We start from the raw sequence: 21,324 nt of genomic DNA, 5'->3' as shown, positions 1-21,324 counted from the left end.
TCCCGCTACGTATACCACAGGTGAAAATCTTCAACGGCAAAACCTGAAAACCAGACTTCGGAGCAGAAAAGGGCAGGGCAGCTCCCTCCAAGAGAGCGTCTCTCCCCTGCATCAAGTAGGTGCAGCTCTGACCGGAGATGCCGGTGCTAGGACCCCTTCCAGGGCAGCATTTCTCACTGGGTAACCAGGGCTGCTGGGCCCTTCGCTCCGATTTGGTTGTACAGTACGTGTGCTTTGGTGCTTGGAGGGGTGCAGAGGACCTCGCTGTCACCTCAGATGCTGCCACCCCCTTGTTGTCACCTCCAAACACAGCGAACACAACGTGCAGCTGCTGTCTTGCCCGAGGCCGGCCACGGCCCAGGTACCAAACCATCGTGTCAGGCACAACCCCCTGTCTGAGCAGCCGAGCCACGCAGCACAGCTTGGCGGAGATGCCCTCGGCTGCGAGAGGAAGGCCGGCAGCGTGCCCGGGAACAAGCCAGCTCTCCTCCCCTGCCAATCTCTGCTCCCACCACGCCAGCGCGGCTGGAGGTGCTCAGGCAGTGCCCAGTGTAGGATGAGGAGGATCGCAGAGCCTCGGTGGTACTCAAAGACGCTGTGGATGCCCTGGGAGAACACGTAACAGCACTTCTCTTCAGTGGTACCACTCCCTGATCTCTCTGTTGGCCTGGGACAGGTGAGGAGCAGAGGGGACTGACCGCAGAGCATCCGCAAGGCACCTCAGGCAGCAGGGAGGCAACAAGAGAAACAAGGAGGGTTCCTCCAGCCGCGCATATGCTTCCGAGGGCCCACAGCTCGTGAAAGGCAGCACCTCCCCTGGTTACTTCCCTGAAACACTGGCACTTACCCAAGGGCCTCTATGGGCTCATGATAGTGAAAATTAAAGTCACTATTTCTTAAATGCAGAAGCGGTACAACGGGGGTGCTCTGGATGCAACGTGAATTCTTTGCCCACCAGGCTGACAGTGCTGGGCTCGCCAGGCAGAGAAAGTAAAGAAATGAAAATTATCGCTCCTCCCCACACCCAAACCCACAGACGCACACAAACCCAAACCCCAGCTCTCCAAGAGCTCGCACTAGCACTCCCCGAAAGTCGTTTCTCCACCACTCCGCCTGCCCACAACACACTGATGGCTGGAATAAAGGCTGGAAAGGCTTTCCGTAACGAATATGGAAAAACATTGCTGTCTAATGAGATCTTTATACTTCAGCAGACAACTATTACAGCACTATAGCTTTTCTTCTTCTTGTGTTTATCAGCACACACACATAGTTTCTCTACAGCATTTCAGACTTCCTTGTCATTGGTTTACTGATACCAGGGTGATGGGCACACACTATTGCTGTGATTTCTCACAGCAGGACCAGTGCAGCATCTCAGATGACTGGTGAGAAAGACATCAAGCACAAGTAAGAGAGGTTCTCAGCAGTCAGAAGTCTGTTTTTTTTTTTTTTTTAATTAATACCACAACCTTTGCTATTAATTTTGTTAAATTCACAAGACCAACAAATCGGGGAACTCTTCTTGCATACTTACACTGCTCAGACCATTGTCTTCTTCATGTCCTATGGGAACAAAACTTGCAGTTTATTTATGACTGGATTATTTTTCCTTTCTAATACAAGCATCTGAAATTTTCCTTCGCCATTTGTCTTTTGTTCGCACTGATGCCCAATAAATCAAGAACATACGCCTGTGAAAATGAAGAACTTTCTCCTAATGATTTTAGACAAGCGCAGAATTTCAAGACAGCGCAACCCCCCGGTATGAAGCCCCAGCCTTCAGGACCCCTTTCCCACAGCCTTGTAGCCTACTTCTGAGATGTAAACCTCTAAAAAGTGCTTCTAAGGTGTTCTGGTAGGAAGGCTACTGGTTTGACTTAGCAGCCCTTTAGGCTGCGATAGGAGAAGTGGCACCAGCAGGTAGGTGCGCAGGGATCAGAGGGAAGGTCATCTGACAGACGGGTATCTGAGCATTTCTACCCAGGCAAGAAAGCACAGCAGGGCCCGGGAAGCTGCTCTTGGGAGAGAGTTACCAAACCAATTTTCCTTCTGTCCTACGGAACCAAAATAGAGAATTTAGATAGTCGGTGTTTCTGGCTCACGTGAAGGTTGCTGTGCTGAAGATCCCAAGGGAGGAGATGAGCAAAGAGGCCTTCTTTGAGCAGTTTTACGAAGATGATGTGTATGCGTCCCTTTCAGTCGGAACAGACATTTAACTAGAAGCAGAAAAAGACTGTATGGGTTTTGTCTTAACTGCATGCTTTGTCTACCTGACACAATGCCATCACTAAAAAGAGAGACCGTCAGACCACAAATAGTGCTGTAAAAACAAAGACAAGTATTTCAGTTGTAAAATCATTTTTTATTGTTACAAATATACATATGAATAAAATCCCTTCAACCTGTAATGTAAGTGGGTAGCTGTGAAATTTGCACCCCCTCCCTCAAAAGCCGAAATGTTTTTACAGATGTCCAACTATTTCTCTCATAGAATTACACATTGAAAGGAAGCTAATATGCAGACAGAACTGAGGAAGGCCTCTAGAAAACACCAATATTAATAAAATTTCAATTGCCCTCATTCCAATAAACTATATACATTAATATACGAATGTGGAAGCATACCATGATTATACGTCATCCAAATCCTTCTCTGTTGTGCTTTTTGACGGTACACAAATGTAAGCGTTGGAGCTTTATGTACAGTACGAGAACAGGAAGAAAGAAGCTCCCTACGGGAGAATGTAAAAACCATACCCAAGCATTTAATATATATAATCTATACAAATCATTTTATTAGTGTGCTCTTTTAATATAATTACAATGTGCAATTGCATACCGCAAGAATATATTTATAGGTAAGTCACGTGCAGATTTGACACATTTACATTCAGCAGTACAACACATTACCTGCTGTACAGTGTATTAGGGTGAGACAGTGTCCAGTTAATTTGCTTTGCTTTCTAAATGCCCTAATGCAGGGCACTCTCTGTAGCTGCTTCAGAGGAATTCAAGTAGAATACACCAAAGAATCGCTGGCTTTAGCAAAGGCATGGAAAGGAACGTCTGCGTTGTACAGAACAGAAATTAAGGACTGAATCAATGCCGAGTGAGTGTACTGTAAATCACGACTGGAAGATCAGGTTTTCTGCATGGAAATATACCTGTGGTGAAAGAGCAGCTGGCTAGAAGGGCTGTTGATTGCTGTACCCTGATCGTTATAAAAAGCTCTTGCGCTACGATGCACTTGTACCGATCGCTAAACAAAAATAAAATCTTTATCTGCTTCTTCGCCAGAGTCGCTAGACTTGCTTCCCTGATGGCCATCTTTACTCAAGGACCTCTGCTTCAGTTCCTGGAACTCATGAGACTGCTGCCCAGGGCTTCTTTTTGCAGCTGTATAAAACAGAAATAGGTCTTACTAATGATTGTAGAAGAGAGAGGAAGAAAGATAGTGATAATTAAAAATAAGTTATTCATGCACACAGGACCTGCTCCTGCTCCCACTGAATTCATTTGCACTAGTGGGAGTAGCATGGGTCTATTCATTCTTCAACCCAGAAAAAGGTGAGAGAGAAGAGAGAGAATTTGAGCAAACTTTATTCCACTGCCGACCAGCAAGCAGGCAACCTTGAAATATGAAGTATTCAGTACTGAGACATGGATAAACATTACAGTTAGAAACGACCTGGAGACTTTCTTCTCATCACACCACTTCAAAACCAGAACAGCATTCTTTTTCAAGCTGGGCTGGATCTCAGACATGGCACTCCTGACCGCCGAGATGGACATCCTTGCCGGGCACCCCTCAGACCACTGGCACATGTCCCAGGCAGGCCCATCTCCCTAGCAGGACACATCTATATTCTCCCTTTTGACTCAGCAGCCTTAATCAGGACAGACGTTCACAGACTTGGCATTGAACCGCTGCTCCCTGCCCCACCAGCACTGCCAGGTCCCGACAGCCTCCCTGCTCCCTGATGGAGGGGACCCCATGGTTCTGAGCCCAGCCTGCATCTCCTCCAGCTGAGACCACGGGCTCTGCACCTCGCTGTGCTCGGCAGCAGCGAAAGCAGGAGGACGTACCCACTTCCCATGATCTAAATGCAAAAAGTACCCATTTTGTTCGCCCAGCACTCTCAAATCTCGGTAAGGGCAGGGTTTTCCCAAAACCTACAAGCTTTGAAATAAATTGGAAAGAAGGCTGTAAAACCTTGTTAAGATTTCTGATCTAATCAGTGGTCTACAACTGCTTTGGTTACAAGAAGAGTTATTATACACATCGATGGGGGTGACGTTATGCAAGGAGGTGTTTAAGAAAAGACTGGAGGTGGCACTTAGTGCCACGGTCTAGTTGACATGGTGGTGTTAGGGCAAAGGTTGGACTCGATGATCCCAGAGGTTTCTTCCAACCAAACCGATTCTGTGATTCTGTGTGTGTGATTAATAGCTTTAGAAATCTCATACTTCCAATTAAAATGAACCTTTAAACACACAGTGGCCCTTAAATATGACTCTGTTGCAAGTGATCTCACTTCACCCCCACAAAATGAAAAGTTACAGTTAAGAGACCTTCTTTGCTCCACCGTTTCGGATACGGACGTCCGGCTTTGGTTCGCACTGATCCTTCTGCCTGTTGACCTTTGTGCACGCCTCTCCCAAGAAGGCACCAGCAGCTGCGGTGGCCATGAAGGACCACCTCTCCTTCCCCGTGTACCACTCACCTACAGCCTTGCTCCCCCAAGGGACAGCCTGCCCTGTCACTGTCACATCTCCGTGGCCGTTTCAAATTGTGCCAGGCTGTGTTAGGGTCTGCCAGGAATGAGGAAAAATGTCGACAGGAATCCTGAGGGAGCCGACGCTGCTGAGCTGCTGGGGCAGCCGCAGTAGGGATGCTCCCTGTATCCCCGGGGGGGCCAGCACGACTCCCCAAGCAGTGCCGGTGCCTGTCAACAGGCTGTGAAACAGGGGACAGAAAGCTCTGCCCTGTCTTCATTTGGCACAGACATTCTCCAGTCCTGGATCTTTGCCGTGATGAAAGCAGAACAGATATATCCAGCACGCATCTTGCAGAGGCCCACCTCTGCACACACGGCACATTTGCTACCCAAATAGTTCTCCTGAGTCCAAAATACCCGTTACCTTATTTATGCTAGCCAAAATATGGGAGAAAATGAGAGCCAGCAGCTACACGCTCGCTGCATTCTTATCCCGGCTTTGCAAGTTGGGGAAGAAGAGGAAAGGATTTTAAGAGAGGTTTTTAATACTATTTAATAGAATTGGAGAGGATTAAGACACCTAAATTCTGTAAAAAGAATTTAAGCATTTCCATCTTCCCGAACACCACTGCCTTTCAAAGAAATAGGAGCCTGGAAATTTTTGAGTCGTTCTTGATACTTGTAACCTCCTAGTAATTACATGGCCTTTGCTTGGCCTCCATTCACTCTTCAAACAAAACCCAGAACACACCCTGCAGTGGCCATTTGAGTTTATGGCCTGATAAATCAAGACAGGTAGTTTGCCCTAAAAATGCCTCAAAAATGTATCAGGCATTTAAGTTCACATACTGCAAAGCAAGCTTCTGCCGTAAGAGCTTACCCTTGCCCCGATGAAACCATACACAGGTGACCTGCACAGATCTGCGGCAGTATCTCAGCTTTTGAAATTTACTTTACCAGAGAGATATCTTTGAATGAACTAAAATATAATAATTTGATTATGACAGGGGGGAGAGATTCCAAGTTTGGGTGGGCTAAGTTTGATTCTACAATATGAAAAGGAAATCAATTCATACATTTTGGGCTGAGGTTGTTACAACAAGGATACATGATGTCTTATAAACAGAAAAACTGTATGTAAATGTAATTGCATAAGATGTTCAAATACCTCATTAAAACACTTCAGAAAAAAAGTAATTTTGAATCATTGTTTAAACAAACCAGTTAAGAGGTAAAGAGAAGCATGTAAATACATACCATTTGGGAACAGGAGCTTTTAGATTTTAAAAACAGATAGATCAACCAAACATTTTTATAGCCTACTGAATGAGCATGCTATCAGTCAAAGCTGCTCTTCAGGAAGCACGGCTTAAACGTGCAGCACAGTGCTGGTTTTGGGTTCTTTTGGTGTGTGTTTGTTTGTTTAGGCAGCTGAAAATCAAAGTGCTACGTCAAAAAAATCTGATTTACCCAGTTCTCAAATGGTTTTGTGAGTGATGTACCGAAACTGGCACTAACAATACGCAGGCTGAAATGTATTTTGAAATACTTCAGTGCACGCATCTTAAAAAGGGAAGGTATGTAAGCACAGAAAGCGGCGGACAGTCTACCTCCGGTGTACTTACACGGCAGCGTGCCAGCACCACTGCGATGAGCAATCATGGTTTGTAACGAGCCCTCTTCTGCAGAGGGGCCGCAGGTGCTATATGGTACTGGTCACTGGTGTTGCCACGAAGGAAAAAACACACGTGCATTTCTTACCTAGAAATTTTTTCATGCTACGTAGTCCCCATGGGGACAGAAAGATGACAAACATCCCATGAGATTTTTACCTTTCTCATAATCCAATGACAAACCCACACCCTTTTGTGGCTTCTTTGCCATTACCGTTTCTTAACGATTGTTAGTGCCAGTTATCAAGCACCATCTCGATGAGAAAATGAAAACTTCTAACCAGAAGTTGGCTGTGCCTTCCTCTGCCCAAGCACATTAGCTTCCTCTTCTGCACTGGTAGAACACTGCCCCGAAGTGGTTTTCACGCCGCCAGCTGACTTGGCACAGTCAGGAGCTGTATCTCTTTTTTGACAATCTCCTGTTTGCTCTGGCAGGGAAAATGGGTCATTTATACACCTAAGCTGTTATGTAGGCCCACATATGGAAAGTAATACAAATAACTTCCCTTATCCATCCCATTTAATCAATTGTTCAAAGAGTAGCAAGCAATATGCCAGATGCTTGCTTAAATTTAGTTCAGATATTTGCGCATGTTGGTAACTGCAGCCCGATCTTAAAGGTACGCTGTGTAAAGAGGTGTATTCTAAGATTGTCCCACAAAGTACAGTTAAACTCATTAACATAAAGCAATTTTATAATCAAGTATCATCTAATTTGCAGCTTTCTTTTGCAGGAGATATAATTTTGTTTACTAACTTAGGCAGATTTGCAGTGATGTACCAGTTGCAGAAATAAATTGAGCAGGCTAGTTTGAAAGGCAGCAGAAAGCAAGGATAGAGGAATGACTGAGTGAGGAAGCAGAACAGTAATAAAGAAAAAAGGAAAAGCTGAAAAAAACCCACCCCAAAATGAAACAGAATTTACTCTTTCCTGAACAATTTTATGCAAAGTATAGCAGCTCTGTAAGGACCTGGAAACCTAATTTTAGGCATTCTAAACTATTATTGATAAAATTCGTACAGTACAAAGTAGCTGCAACTAGAAAACCCTGTGTTTGGCCAAGTTGTCTGTGGAGGTCTGTCTAAAGGAGCAAGGAGTGAGGAAAGCACAGCGTCTGACTCCTTTTGTGTAAGGATCTGCAAATAGCAAATACATTTCAAAAATAAAGCGAACGTCCCTCTTACCATGTGACAACCACAAACTGCAAAACCTTGCCAAATCTCTGCTGTATTAAGAGATTGCTGCAACACAAAAGGATTGTAGTTACGATTCCATATTCCCTGCTTCTTTAATGTCCCCTCTCATGACAGGGAGATGGAGAAGGCATATAGCACAGAAACGGTCAGGTTAACCTCACATTTAAATGTACCTGCAACAAGTCCCATTACGCTGTGTTTCTCTAGTTACGTAGTAGTAAGTTCTCTCTTGCAGTCTGGTGAAAAGCTCGTCAGAAAACAAGGACTCCAGTACATGCAGTTATCAGACAACAGCTGAGAGTCTGTTGTGGCAAGAACCTTTGACTGCAACCATCCTCAACAGGATGGCACCAGTGTAGCGAGTCTGATCCCTAAGTTGTAGCCCAGTTCACCTGTCTCAACACAGGCTCTGACAGGAGTAAAGGCAGGAGAATAAACCAGGTGCTATTCTGCCTTGCAGCCCTCATGCCACAGCCACTGGGAAGCATTTCAGACACCTTGCTGTCTTTTTGGGACCCTGAGCCACAGAGTGTGGCAGCTTTTGGCAACGTGGACCGTCTGAACCCTCAGACACAGGAGAGGTCCTTGGGTGCGTTGTGTCCTGCTAGTTCTGCATAATTCAGTGAGACTGCGGTGGTTCTGCTGGGCTACCTTTATGGCACAAGAGTGGCCCAATGGCATCATATAGGTGGCTGAAGCGAGAGTCAGAACCTGTAGCCGAATACCCGACGTGTTGACATGCAGTCACCAAATGGTAGCCACCACAGCAACAATCTTCCAAGCAAAGCACCACCCAGACTGTGAGGTAAGTTGTTTCATAAAGAAAAGGGTAGTTTTAGGAGAGAAAAGGAGAAGCTTCTCAAAGTACACCTCTGGACCATCCCGCTTTGGGGATGGCTTTGCCCCTTCTCTCATCTAGAGGGTAATGGTGGGCTCTGTGGGCAGTCCAATGGCTCAGCCTTCACAACCCAGCGTTAGGTTCTGCCTCGACTCGTCCGTCCCCATCCTACACTATGAAAAACTGCTGGCAGAGTGTGAAAAGGCACCCTTTTGTCTCACAGCTGAAGTGATGGGAATCGCCCTGGATGTCTTTCTTGAGGAGAGTTCCAGGAAGGAAGAGGTCTCACCCTCAGATTTCCAACGTTGTCATTTGTGCCAGGTACGACCACACTGAGCGACATTTCTGTGACTACTCCATGTATCCTATGCTATCAGAGGAAGCCTTAGCTCTTCTAAGGGCTAACTGTGGGCAAGCAAACATGTCAGTAAAAGCAGAAATCCAGTGCACACATGAAAAGCAGCAAAGACAAGGCAGCAGCCTACTGCTGTGCGTAAAAAGGACTGAGCCCTGCCCTGGCACACAGAGACTCATGGCCTGAGGAGGAGGAGAAGTCAGTCACATGCAGCGACCCCACAGAAAGGAGAAGTACAAACAGAAGAACAGGCTGGCTGCAAGGAACAAAGTCATGGCTGCCCCCCAGAAATGTGCTGAACCACAGAAATGCACATCACATCATTGTGTGTGATCAGTACCAACCAGTATCTTGATTCAGACCAAACTAAACCTTGGTTTGATTAAAGGAAGAAAATATAGAGCACCAGCCTATGGGTGGAGGAGATGAGGAGTGAAAGATACGCTTTCCTTGCTCTTTTTTCCTCCAAATAACTAACCCTCTTCCCTTCCAAGTGAAAACAAACCAGGGGACAATGACACATCAAATTCTAGTAGAAGACAAGCACGCTGAAACAACAGTTATACCCCACATTCCTACCTTCTTGAGGAAACGATCTGACTGAGGGGCTGCTCTGACCATCCTTTTCTTTATCAGAAGGAACTTTCTTCAGCACAGGTGGAAGCAGGGCAACTTTTGGGGAACTGGGGCCAGAGGGAGACTCCGGAGCATCCTCTGTGGAGTACAAAAGGGTGAGAACTTATATTTGTGTTGTAGCTCACAGAAATAGTGCTGTTATGATGGGCCAAACCTCAACACAATACACAAACAAGAAACAGCTAGAATCTGTCAGAAAAAGAAGGATTCAGGAATTTGTGTCAAGAGAACGCATGATGGCCCTCAGTCCAGGTGAAAGAATTTTAATAGCCAAAGCAAAGATCTCAATTTCAGCATTTGAAATGTGTACTGCTATTGCAGCACAAATAGAAATCTGATGGGATCAAATGAATTTTTTGCAAGACGTAAGTATGTAATTTGTAAAGAACAGTTGAAAACCATTATGGATGGATTTTCATAAATATTTGTTCTATTTATATTTTTATTGTCCTGAAACATAATGAACTGATCAATTCAGATATCCTGTTGCACAGTTATAAGGCATAAAAGTGAGCCAGGGAAACAAATTTCATAAATAGCCTACAGAACGCTCTACTTCCAGGAATAAATTGCCAGAACATAACATGACAGTATCTGCAAAGATTTTCTAAATAGAAAAAATACTTCATCTTCTAGACTGTGAGGAAATCTGGAACTTAAATTCAAACCCATAGTTTAAACCATCTGGATATCTTGTTTCTCTAAAAGGCTGGGTATGTGTTATGTATGACAAGTTGATTACCACCTTTACAGTCCTTACGGGAAGACCTTTTCAGTCTTACACAAGACAGCCTTCATTTGGATAGCGGGGAAGTATAGCTACAATGGATTACTTAAATTGCTTGGACGTTTGTTTCCCAAGGAGTAAACATTGGCATACATACCCAACAGAGGAACTAGGAAAATACATTAGTATTGATAGAAGGAAAAAGGACCTCAACCACCTGTATTGCGTATGTGTACAATGAGTTAATCCAGTTGCGTACTGGAAATTAATAGGAATTTATCTCACTGTTGAGGAGCCACCACAAAGGAGTCAATCTTTTTACTTTCAGCACAGGAAAGTGATAACTCTCCAAATGCAACTCGATCTGAACAGATACACCAATTCTTGGACCTTCTCCATGCTTTTGACGTGCCTGTGAGGCCAGTTGCTTTGGGAAGCTCAGTATCAACATATGGATGAGCACTGTGCACGGCAAACACAGCTACGTATTTCTGAACTAATGCTGTTATGTGCTTTATCGAGGAACTACTTTCAGTCTTTGATAATTTGCGGACATCCGAGCAGTGTTCCTTCGCCCTCAGATTACTTAGCAAAAATTTGATACCATTAGTTTGGCCACACTACTGGAAACAACGGTGGGAGCAAGAGCGTAAATGGGATTATTGCTTGGCTGCTTCAACACGTTGCCTGGGCGTGCTTAGCCAGCAGGTTGCTACGAGTAGGAAGATAGAAGTTAGACTGCAACAGAGATGGTGCTGCTTTTACTGCCACCTGAGGAGCTGGCCTATTACAAGTAAATATTAATTACTCTCTGTGTTAAACCCACAGTATGCACTCTCTGCAGGTAATAGGAGCTGGCAGAAACAGATAGCTCAGGTCTTTCCGATACCTAAGATTTTGAGATAATACACTGCCTATTTTACAGGCTAAGCATCACTAAATAAGCCATGCTTTCCTACTGTATTCATCTTTGTGAGCTTATTAGCCGACACCTCTCTCTTTTGTGACCATTTTTGTAATGGTCAATAAAATAAATTTAAAGCCATCTAAAACCTGAAGGTGTGTCTTTATTTGAACAATGTTCTACCCACTGGTAGAGACTAAGTAATGCTCAGGTTACACATCAAGGGCAGGGAGGAGGCTGTAATATCCCTTTGCCCCCTCGTCCTCAACAGAAGTGACATTTTCCTAAAGTCAACAGTGAGCACAGGAAAAGCCTAGAGGTCTGCAAGCTCTTACAGATGGCCATGCTCTCATTTTTCAGTCATTAGCAATTAAGAAGCTCTATTTGCCACAGGTACTGAGGGAGTCAGTAACTAGCATTTAATTCCCCCCAACCGCAGTGGCTGTACTTTGGGAAGAGGGGGTTGTGACACTGGCCTATTAAATAGAGCACAGACAAATGTATGGGACATCTGCTGAAATATTTCCCACTATTGGGAACCTTGGGATAATATACCTGGGCAGGAGGTTAGGACAGAACAGAAGTTAATAGTAATTCAACTGACAGTCTTGCAGGGTTATAAAATCACAGTTACAATTTGTTCCGGTCAAAAGCAATAAGGAAAGAAACAAAGGCAAAACAAGGAAAAAGAGAGTGAGAGACAGTCAATTTGTGCACATTATTAAGAATAACAAGCATCTGCTTGGGGGATAAGAGCAGCCTGCCAGAAAACCCCAAGGACTTTAGTATTTAGAGCCAGGTGTTCAGAGAAAATAGTTATTTTTGTCAGTGCTACTACAACAGGGCTTTGATGCTGATGTAGCTTTCTATGCTCACCTCTTCCACGAAAGCGGGCTAACTCAAAACAGCTCTGCTGCTGCTGCTATTGCTTCTCCTCAGGCTTTACTATTCTGGATCACAGATTAAACCATTTTAATAAGTTTATTTGAATTAGGGTAGAGGGAGGTGGAAAAGAAGGATGCAAGTCAAGAGTCAGTGACAGAAGAACCTGTCCCTCTACATCTAACTTCTGTTCAGGATGTGGCCGTGGGTGGCTGCTCCATAACCCACACCAACACCGCTCAGAAGCACCCAGGCTGGGGATAACGAATGCCCAGAAGAGCTCCTCACCAGTACGTGAGGCAGAGCGTGGTTTCTGTGGCACCGTGGGTCGTCCTGTCAGGCTGGGCTTTGTTGACTGCAGTGGGGGTTTCGGGCTGGTCGGTGTATTGGAAGAACTTCTTGCCTTTGCACCAGCTTCTGCCTTTGGTTCAGCTTTTGAATTCTTTTCTGATGATGATGAGATGGAGTCACCTTTATTTGAGGCGAACCGACTCTCTGGAAGGGTCTGCTGGAGTTTAGGCACTAAAATAAACAGACATATAAAATAAAGTCTCCTGCAACACAGAAGGCTCCATGTACAGATATGCTTGTGTGGAAAATACCATCATTAGCCGACACATCACTGCTGCATTGCCGTGTGAGTGTGTAAGAGGACTCCTAATATTTCATTCAAAATCACTGCAAAAAAAGCATCTAACACGTTCTAACAAGTTCTTACACGTGCTAAGCTTCACAATTCAATTGTCTCAGAGGCAGTGGCATCTCCCCCGTTTCAATATATTTGGGGTGATGGCTGGCTGGACCTTATTCTTCCTTCATATTTCTGAGAGCAGATGGTACAGCTTACCTGCTGAGAAAGCAGCCATGGATCAGCGGAAAAGGCAGCCTTTGGCTGTTTTGTGCCTCTACAGACAAAAGGTTGGGTATCCAAGATCAACAGAGAAATCCTGGCCCAGAAAATAAATCCCAAATGTGAGATCAGCAGGCTACATCTTTTTATTTGTTGGTTTTAGCAAGCTCTGGAGGAGATTTGGAAACTTAGCCGAGATCAAAGTATTCTTTATAGAATATTTTGGTTTATCTAGTAACACTGTATATGGATTACAGTTTCCACACATTAGCAAGTTTATCAACGTATTATATATCCCAAACAAAGACCAAGGTATTTACAGATACAGCTACACTGACTTCCAAGCAATGAATCAGTCCTACCTAGCTGTGCAAGCTGGTAGAAAGCCTGCTGGACTCTAGGTTGCAAACAAGTGAAATGCCTGCCCTGCTTTCCTACTCTGCAGCTTTTGGAAGGTTGAAGTATGTAGCAGGGATAATGGTAATCTTGGAACTTGTATGTTAGCTTGGGACTTTCAACAATTGTCACATTTTTATTCTCAGAAGAGAATTACAGACTAGCTGAAATGTAGACGGGCAGCCTTGGTACTTGGCAAAGCCATGTATGTGCTCACAGATGCTGACTTGACCTACCTACCTGCTATTCCCATTCAGAAGTCCTACTTGTTACAAAAGTGCTGAGCACAGACATTTTAACTGCAGTGGGAGGGAGGGGAGTGTTGATATAGTTTGTTGCAAACCAATCTCCAGTATGTTTTTCCAGCTTACATAGCTGTTTTTCAGTCCAGCTGGAGTTAAACGCTGGAAAACTCGAGAGACTTGTGTGGCACATATATATTTCTGTGAGTGCGTGACAGGGAGAGTTTCTGTCTGCATGCACGCAATAGACTTTCATGCTGCAAGCGAAACAGGAGGACACCTTCTCCACCTGTGTGTGCATACAAAAAGGCAGGCAACACCCAGATATGAAGCAAGGAATAAAAAAACCCCCTTATTCTCCTTCTGCAGTACTATCTATAGATTTCCTGTAGCAACATCTAGCAATTTTCCATTAACTCTCTTTCTTGCCTTCCTAACCTCAGGCCTGCTATTATTATTAGGACCCAGTAAGCTAAAATAAATTAACCCAAACCAAACTGTAGCCACAACAGCAAAGAGCAGCCTCGGGGAGCTCTCGAGCAAAAGTGGTAAAGAAGGAACTGACAGCTGGAGACCAAAAGGAAGGGGCATGCACAGTGCAGTGAGGTTGGGGTGAAATGTGTCACAGGCACAGACAAGGATCAGAGAAAAACTGGGGTCAGACACCCCCAGCTACTCTTGTGTCCCAAGCACAGACTATTCTTGCTCCTCTGACTTCAGTTTGATGATATCAGCAGACACATATAGTACACAAGGTCCTCCTTAAAAGATAAGCAGGCTTTAAAAGCGTGGATTTATATAGTTTGGCATGCTCTGAATGTGCTGTCTTTTAAAAGTAGCTTTAGAAAGGTATAAAACTTCAAAATCGATTTCTGAAGTGTTCAACCAAGATGGCCACATCTGGATTTTGATTTCAGCCTGTTTTTTCAGCCTGGCTTCTGTATGTTTTGGCAACCTTATGTGCCACCCTTTCAGTCCAGTGAGTGTAGTACGCGCAAACCACCAGAGTTGAATCTCTTTTGAACACCTCACTGGCCAGTCCCAAAAGTATGCAGAGACACCAGAATTTCTTCTTGTCCTGAGATGGCTGCATTGTAAGCGCTGCCATGTCAGGGCCTAGGACTACAGCTTGATAAGGGCACGGCAGGACTAGGTGCAGAGGGAATCGGCACTCTAACCACTACAAGGCTGGACTCCATTTTGTACACGATGGAGAGTCATTTTGTGCATGTGTGCAGTGTCCAGGGGCCTCCACAGCTTTGCAGCCTTGGCTTCAGTCAAGCCAGGTAAACCCTGGGAAGAGCCAGCGGCCATTGCCTACGAGATGTCATTCTAACAGCTGAAAGCCAGGACTACTCAAGCTGGTACGTGCAGAGACTACTATAAACCTTGCAAATTGGTCATATTTAGGTCATCAGATATATTCAGGAGTTTCACTTCTTCACGCATAGACATTTTTGCTGGCTCCTGGGTTCAGCGTCAGCTTTGCTGATCCCATTACAAGTCAGCATCCTTTCGAAGGTGCCCCAGGCACGTGCACCAAGTACTTTCCCTCCTGTGCAACATGGAACACAAGAGTAAAAGCTGAGCCGTCAACTCAGTCCTAGAGCTGACTTCATGAGAAGTGCTGTCCAAGAGAGTACAAGAAGCGAGCCTGTTTCTAATCCTTTTCATGTAGTGGAAGCTCCTATTTTGCTTAAGCAATTGTAGGCACACAATCTGGAGAGTGAAGTCAGATTTTTGAGGTTAGGCATTTTGCATTTTCTAGAAAGAGTTTATACCAAGAAACTCAAACTGTACCTGTACCACTTCCATCCAGTCGTTCTGAGCTCATCGCTGTGTCAAAAGACTCTCTGGGAGTTGTGTCATTCCCAAGTTTCTGAAAGAGTGAGAAAAGTTCTCATATTAATAATATATCTGTAATTAACACAACTCAGTGGTTCTCTTAGGAAAAAAAGTTCTAATTTGGAAGCCATAAGGCAGAGAAAGCAGGGATAGTAATAAACGGTGGATTCTCTCTCTTTGTTTCTATTTCAGGTCTTAGAGATCTAAGCGGGGAGAAAACTATGCTGATTTGTAACTAATACTGCCACATGTCTAGCAAAGCTGCAATGACACCCTGCCTCCTAAGTGACAGGTCTCCTAATGTACAGGAGTTGAAACTGAAGGTGCTAGTTGGAAACAGCCTGTTCTCCAAAGATAGCTCCATATTTTAAAATTCCTTGTTTAGGTTTAAAATAAAAAATCTTTTACTGAAGATTTAGATTTTGAATATGACTGCTGAATGGATCTTATGCTCTTCCACATACAAGAATAACTTTGTATTTTAGATAAAACTGCAACTACAGAAGTAGCAGCACTCACGTATTTACAGGATTCCTCTAAAAACAAACAGACGTTACTTTCTGAAAGGTGTTTAAATCTACCCATCATCACAAGCACTGCTGCATGCTCAGAATCTCTGAAGAAAGAAGGATTCTTGTTTATGTGCTGATATTCTGGCTAAGTCTTCTGTTCTCAAAAATAGCTTTCCTAACATCCTGGCCTCAAAAGAAACGGTGCAAAGGCTTTTGTCATATCATAGCTATAGCCTAAGTGAGCTTGAAACCTGTGTATTCACCAGGAGAAGCTCAGATATGCAGTCAATGTGCTTGTGAAAAAACAAGCCTCCTTCTACCGTCTTACTTGCTACCAAGCTTAGGCAGAGGAATAAACAGGAGGATACAACAAGTACATAGAAGAAAGTGCAGGATATTTGGTGACAGAAGTCTTATAAAGATAAGGCTAGGCCAAAAAGTGAGATTTTTTTGAAACTAAAGAAGTGGGGATAGAGTTTTGTAGGGAGCTTTAATTTTGACCTGGATTTGCTATTTCAAGCCAGTTAGTGTGGCAAATGACTTACAGCAAATGATTTGTGCTGATGACCACTGCATTTGGTTATATACCCACGCATAAGTCATGTTGTCATGTTCAGGGCACTGCTACTACTGCTCCAACACCGACTCTGCATGAGTCGTGCTGGGATCTGACTGTCCCGTAGCGTTCAGAAACCTCCACCACCTGTCACGCAGCGTATGTCAAACGTGATCACTGCCCTTTGGGGCATCCAACCTGGAAGACTACTAGGTATAGCACATAGATAAAAACTGGATAAACAGGAAAGGTAGGAAGGAAGAGAATGGTTACAAGTAGCAGGAGAACATACTAATTATAGAAAAATTGGCGGATTTAGAGTGAAAATAGTATTTTAAATATAAACATAAAGGAACGATCTCTAAATATCCATGCTGGCCACATGTCTTTCTCCTGTGGTGTTAATTCAACACAGGCATTTCAAGAGAAGCAGATTTTGGGGAGTGATGCAGAAAACAGTGTGGTTGGCCTTAGAGATTTACCGATACTTCCATTTTGCTCATCTAATCTCACAGCTCCTAGAACAAAGCCTCTCTTCAATATAACAAGGAAAAGGATGGAGATGCTGAGTGCTTGCTATTCCTGTCTAAGTCCTGGCAGGGTAATGCTACCTCCTGAACTCTCCACTGAGCACTGGTGTGTGCTTAAAATGGCACACTGTGTTAAGGAGGATCCTATTAGAATTATCATTAAACTTCCCGTACTGTAAAACTATCTTGATATGTATGTAACTATCCAACTCTAGGGGATTATATTTCCACAGGTTTTAAGTATAAAATCATCTGTATGTTAAAATCCACGTGCAAGCCAAACAACAAAGTCTTCTGGTCAGACGCACTCTAGAAATGCCATGACTTGTAAGGCCAAAATAGTAAGCTACAGTGCCCGTATGGACAAAACGAAGTCCCCTCCAAAGCTAGCAGGAACATTACGCTTTGTACTACTGGGTGAAAACTCGGTTTTTACTCCCGTTTCTTGACTGTCATTGATATTTTGGCTAAATTCTCACCTCTCCACCTCCTAAAGTCACATGTTTCTTTGTAAGACTGTGTTGGCTATATATTCTTGAAGGGAATACCATTCTCCACTTACTGGATTTTTCTTCCATACCTTTAGGAAAAAAAACAACTTTTGAGAACTGAATTTACTAACAGTTTCTTCGGGGAATGTGAATTCCCATGAACTTTCACTGAAATACTCATTTTCCTAAGTAAGCATTGAAGATATATGCATAACACTTAGCTACAGGAAATGACTTGAGAGCTGTACGACAATATGAAAACTAATTTCACTATAACTCCTTCCTCCCTCGTTATGGGACTACTGGGGAAATAGGACCACATGCAGAGACAAGTACAAAAGCCAGTGCTGGCACCTATTAGTGTAGTACTTAAAAATGTAATTATAGGATGTTTGGCTACCTCCTGTACACACATTACAAACCACTTATGGTCTTAAACACTAAACACTTGCTGCAAAAATATACTCTGAGTTGGTGTCAATCATGTCAGATAAATGCAGGTGAATTTATCAGGCTCTACTTTTAATAGGAATTCATGCAAGGTTGAGAAATACTGCAGAGTTGGGTGCCATGGAGAGTGAATAAACAGGTTACAGATGATCTTGGTCTGCTAACAGGTCTTGCTCTAGGTATTTAAAGATTCAATCTGTACACACTAGATGGAGCTAAAAGATCTTTTTATGTACACCGACAGGCAACACTGATCTGCAAATGCTCGTCTCTACCATTAATGCCAATTCGCATGTTGTACTCTAAGCAAAAGAAAACAAAAAAGCATTTACCATCTTTCCATCTACTGTGCACCTGCTCATCACTTCTCTCTGCAACAAGACTGGTAGGGTATGAATGAAACAGTAAATTCCTTCTGGCTTTGTTTTCATGTAAAATAACTCAGAATATAAGCAGCCATCTGTACCTTAAAGGAAAATACCATCTTCTATCATACTGGAATTCTGATAAATTTGAAGATGTTAGGGAAGTTGACGTCACACCCATCCTAAACAATGTAACAGCAGTGGGATGCTGTCTTCTGTAGCTCAACTATCAAGATACTGTATGATTTTCACCTTCATGAATATCATGAATAAAAGTGCAAACCTGAATTATTCGATATTGAAGTCTAGGATGAAGTATGTGAAAAATTCTTTTGAACAGCAGTTCAATTTCATGTGCGCTGGGCAACATTAAGAATGGATAACTCGGTGCCCTGCTGTGTATAGAGTCCTATTTCAATTCAGCTTTCTTGTCGCTCTTTAAATAAATAGAAAAACCCCACCACCCGCCCCCAAACTAAAAAATCCCTACTTTTGCATTCCATAAATATAAATTTTTACAAAATGTAATGAAAAAATAGGATCAACAACATTATTTTCTTGAAAATTAAACCTGAAAGAAGAGGGGTAACCTTTCCAACCAGTAAAAAAACAAAGTGTGAAAAAAAGTACTGGGAAAAGGTAACAACTTTTCTTTTTGATAGATGAAATTCAAGTTTTCAATCGATGCTATGAAAGCTCATCAATCGAAGAGGATTTTTGCTCTCTCCACTTAAAAAAAAATTACACTTGCTAGTATTGTACCTAAGTCACATCATTCCAGACCTGACTAATTTTAGATGACAAGTGTTAAGAACGTGAAGAGCACCAAGCTTACACAATTTATGCAATGGTAAAAATGTATATAATCTGGACTAGCTTGGTATTTTCTAAGTTACAGGCAGAGCATAACACTTATTTAAAATCATACGGCATTTTACTTGAAAACTTAGTGTTTTAAAAATCAATGAGACTATTCGTGGGCACTACTCAGCACCAATGAGAAAGCTGGGAATTGGTCATTTCTTCAGAAAAATAGTTTTTTATGCTGAAGGATCTCTTTAATGAGCCAGATACTACTGTGTTTAATTTGAATCTGCTTATTATGAGACTCTAGTGTCTGCAGGAATGGTTCAGACATCATGACAAGCACTATAAGACTATGAAGAAAGGTAAAAAATGATCTTTGGGTGCCTTGCTTGGTCACAGCAAGACAATTCTGCAATGTGTTAAAGGAAAGAAAGAAAACACAGCAAAGTTTGCAGATGAGCTTTGTCATAAGGTAACATCTTCCAAATTTCAGAGGATAATGGAGAGGAATGGATGGCATCCGAGCGCCCTGCACATTGAAGAAGAGAGGAGTGACAAAAGGCTGATCCTTTGGTAATTTTAGAACGTGCCAAGTGCAGCTGGGAGGAAGCAGAGGATGACAATGGGAAAGTTCAATGGGAGATGGGCATCAGGCAAAATAGGTCGGCACAGAATGCTCTGGAGCAACACAAGGATATTCCACTCCACACATTTGCGAAGTAAAGCAGGGCTCTTGCCCAGCATCAGTGCTTCACAGAGAAGAAAACTGGAGAGAGCAAAGGGAATCTGGACAGATAATTGGGAATAGATTAATATTTTTTTTAAGGTATGCTTATTTTCTTTCAGTGTTAGTATTTGAAATACAGAAATCAAAAGCATAAAAAATAATTAGGTGAGGTATAAAAGGACATAAAAATAAAAAAACGCAACAAGAAAAGTATAAGCTGAATAGTTGTGAACAGTGTCTGGAAGCCAGATTTACTTCTCTGCATGGAATATGTAATTTAAAATACAGTACATCTCTCCATCTTTCTACACCACCTCCCAAAAGAGGAGAGTACAGACAACTACCACTGTAGTGAACTCTGCCAAACACGTAAGGAACCGGTGTGCAGGGGGCACACAGTAAGTCGTCTGCCCTAGCTTTACCTTTTCTAAAGCACGCTTCCATTACACATGAGCAAACCACACATCGTATGGAGTGGAGACATCCAAGTTGTGCTTACTAGTTGCCCAAAAATTACTCTGTAATACATGCAAACAATTACATGTCCTCTTCTCTGCTTGTGATGGCCTAACATTAAGCGCAAGAGCTGATGTCACCTCCTCCACAAGAGGAGAGAAAGTGCAGGCTTAAGGGTGCATCTCCTGCTCCACGTGTGCAGGCTACTCCTTGGCCAGGGTATTCATGTTCAACCACCACAGCAGAGAGCAATCCTCTAGCAGGAACACCATAATCCCTGGTGGAAAGCAGGACTGATGTGTCAAGCCTCAGTCACCAACCCTTGCAGACCCAACCCACCTCCCCCAAAGACATCTGGCTCTTGGCTCATTATTTCAACAACTCAAGAGAAATCAAATTGCCTTCACCTTCTGAGCAGAGGCTGCTCTCTTCTCCTGCTTGGCTTTCATTTCTGCGAGAAGTCCACTGCCCATCACCTGCACGCCGTACCTCCGTCCTCCCTGTGGGCTTCCTTTGCTGTCACCTCTCTCGGCTTTTGCCGCATCGTCTGGCTGCGCCTCCTCCAGCGAGTCTGGCGTCTTTAATTCCTCAGATCGCTCTGTACTGCCATTCTGCTCTGTAGGCTTTACCTCCTTCTTGCTTGTGTCCACAGCTGGACTTTTTGAGGCAACCTTGGGAGAGGAGGGCTCCTCTGCCACCAACACAGTCTGGGGACGTTCAGATTTGGAGCCTCTTGATTTGATTAAGTTTAGGAAGCCACTCTTCCTTGAGTCCCTTTTCTTCTTCTCATCACCTGCTTCACTGGGATCACTGTTGTCTGAACTTTTAGCTGATGGTCTCCTAATAAAAGACACAGACATTTTAAACCCTTTTCCGCTCCCTTCTCCCTCTCTTTTAAATAGTACCAAATGGCTTCTCCTGGGTAAAGCCAATCTTTTGTATGATCCATACGTTGCCCTAGGCCCAGTCATTAGCTGGTGTCTCTAAATTAAAAACTGGACAGTTAACATCAATCATACTGTCTTGAGAGTTCCTGAGCTGGCCTTGTGCGTTGTATAAAGGAGAGAGGCAGCCGTTTCATCGGCACTGGGCACCCAGTTGTTTCCCAAGCTGTCTATGCCCATATGTATCGGGTTTTGCATGGCAAGGTTTTGGTAGCGGGGT

At 43.5% G+C, this 21,324-nt stretch overlaps 1 protein-coding gene across 1 annotated transcript; it reads right to left on the bottom strand.

Annotated features, from left to right (window-relative positions):
• Positions 1–2,344: 2,344 nt before the first annotated feature.
• Positions 2,345–21,000, bottom strand: LOC104159829 (leucine-rich repeat-containing protein 16A-like; the record flags this gene model as incomplete). Its single annotated transcript, XM_009697838.1, has 5 exons — positions 2,345–3,399; positions 9,364–9,498; positions 12,222–12,455; positions 15,222–15,300; positions 20,568–21,000. Coding segments are annotated over 5 exons (1,018 nt in total), but the record flags the coding sequence as incomplete, so codon positions are not given.
• Between the last annotated feature and the right edge of the window lie 324 nt (positions 21,001–21,324).

This window comes from Cariama cristata, unplaced genomic scaffold, assembly GCF_000690535.1.
Source record: "Cariama cristata isolate BGI_N322 unplaced genomic scaffold, ASM69053v1 scaffold14813, whole genome shotgun sequence".
Lineage (NCBI taxonomy): Eukaryota > Metazoa > Chordata > Aves > Cariamiformes > Cariamidae > Cariama > Cariama cristata.
The sequence above is the reverse complement of the archived record's forward strand: the minus strand, read 5'-3'. Positions and strand labels throughout refer to the sequence as shown.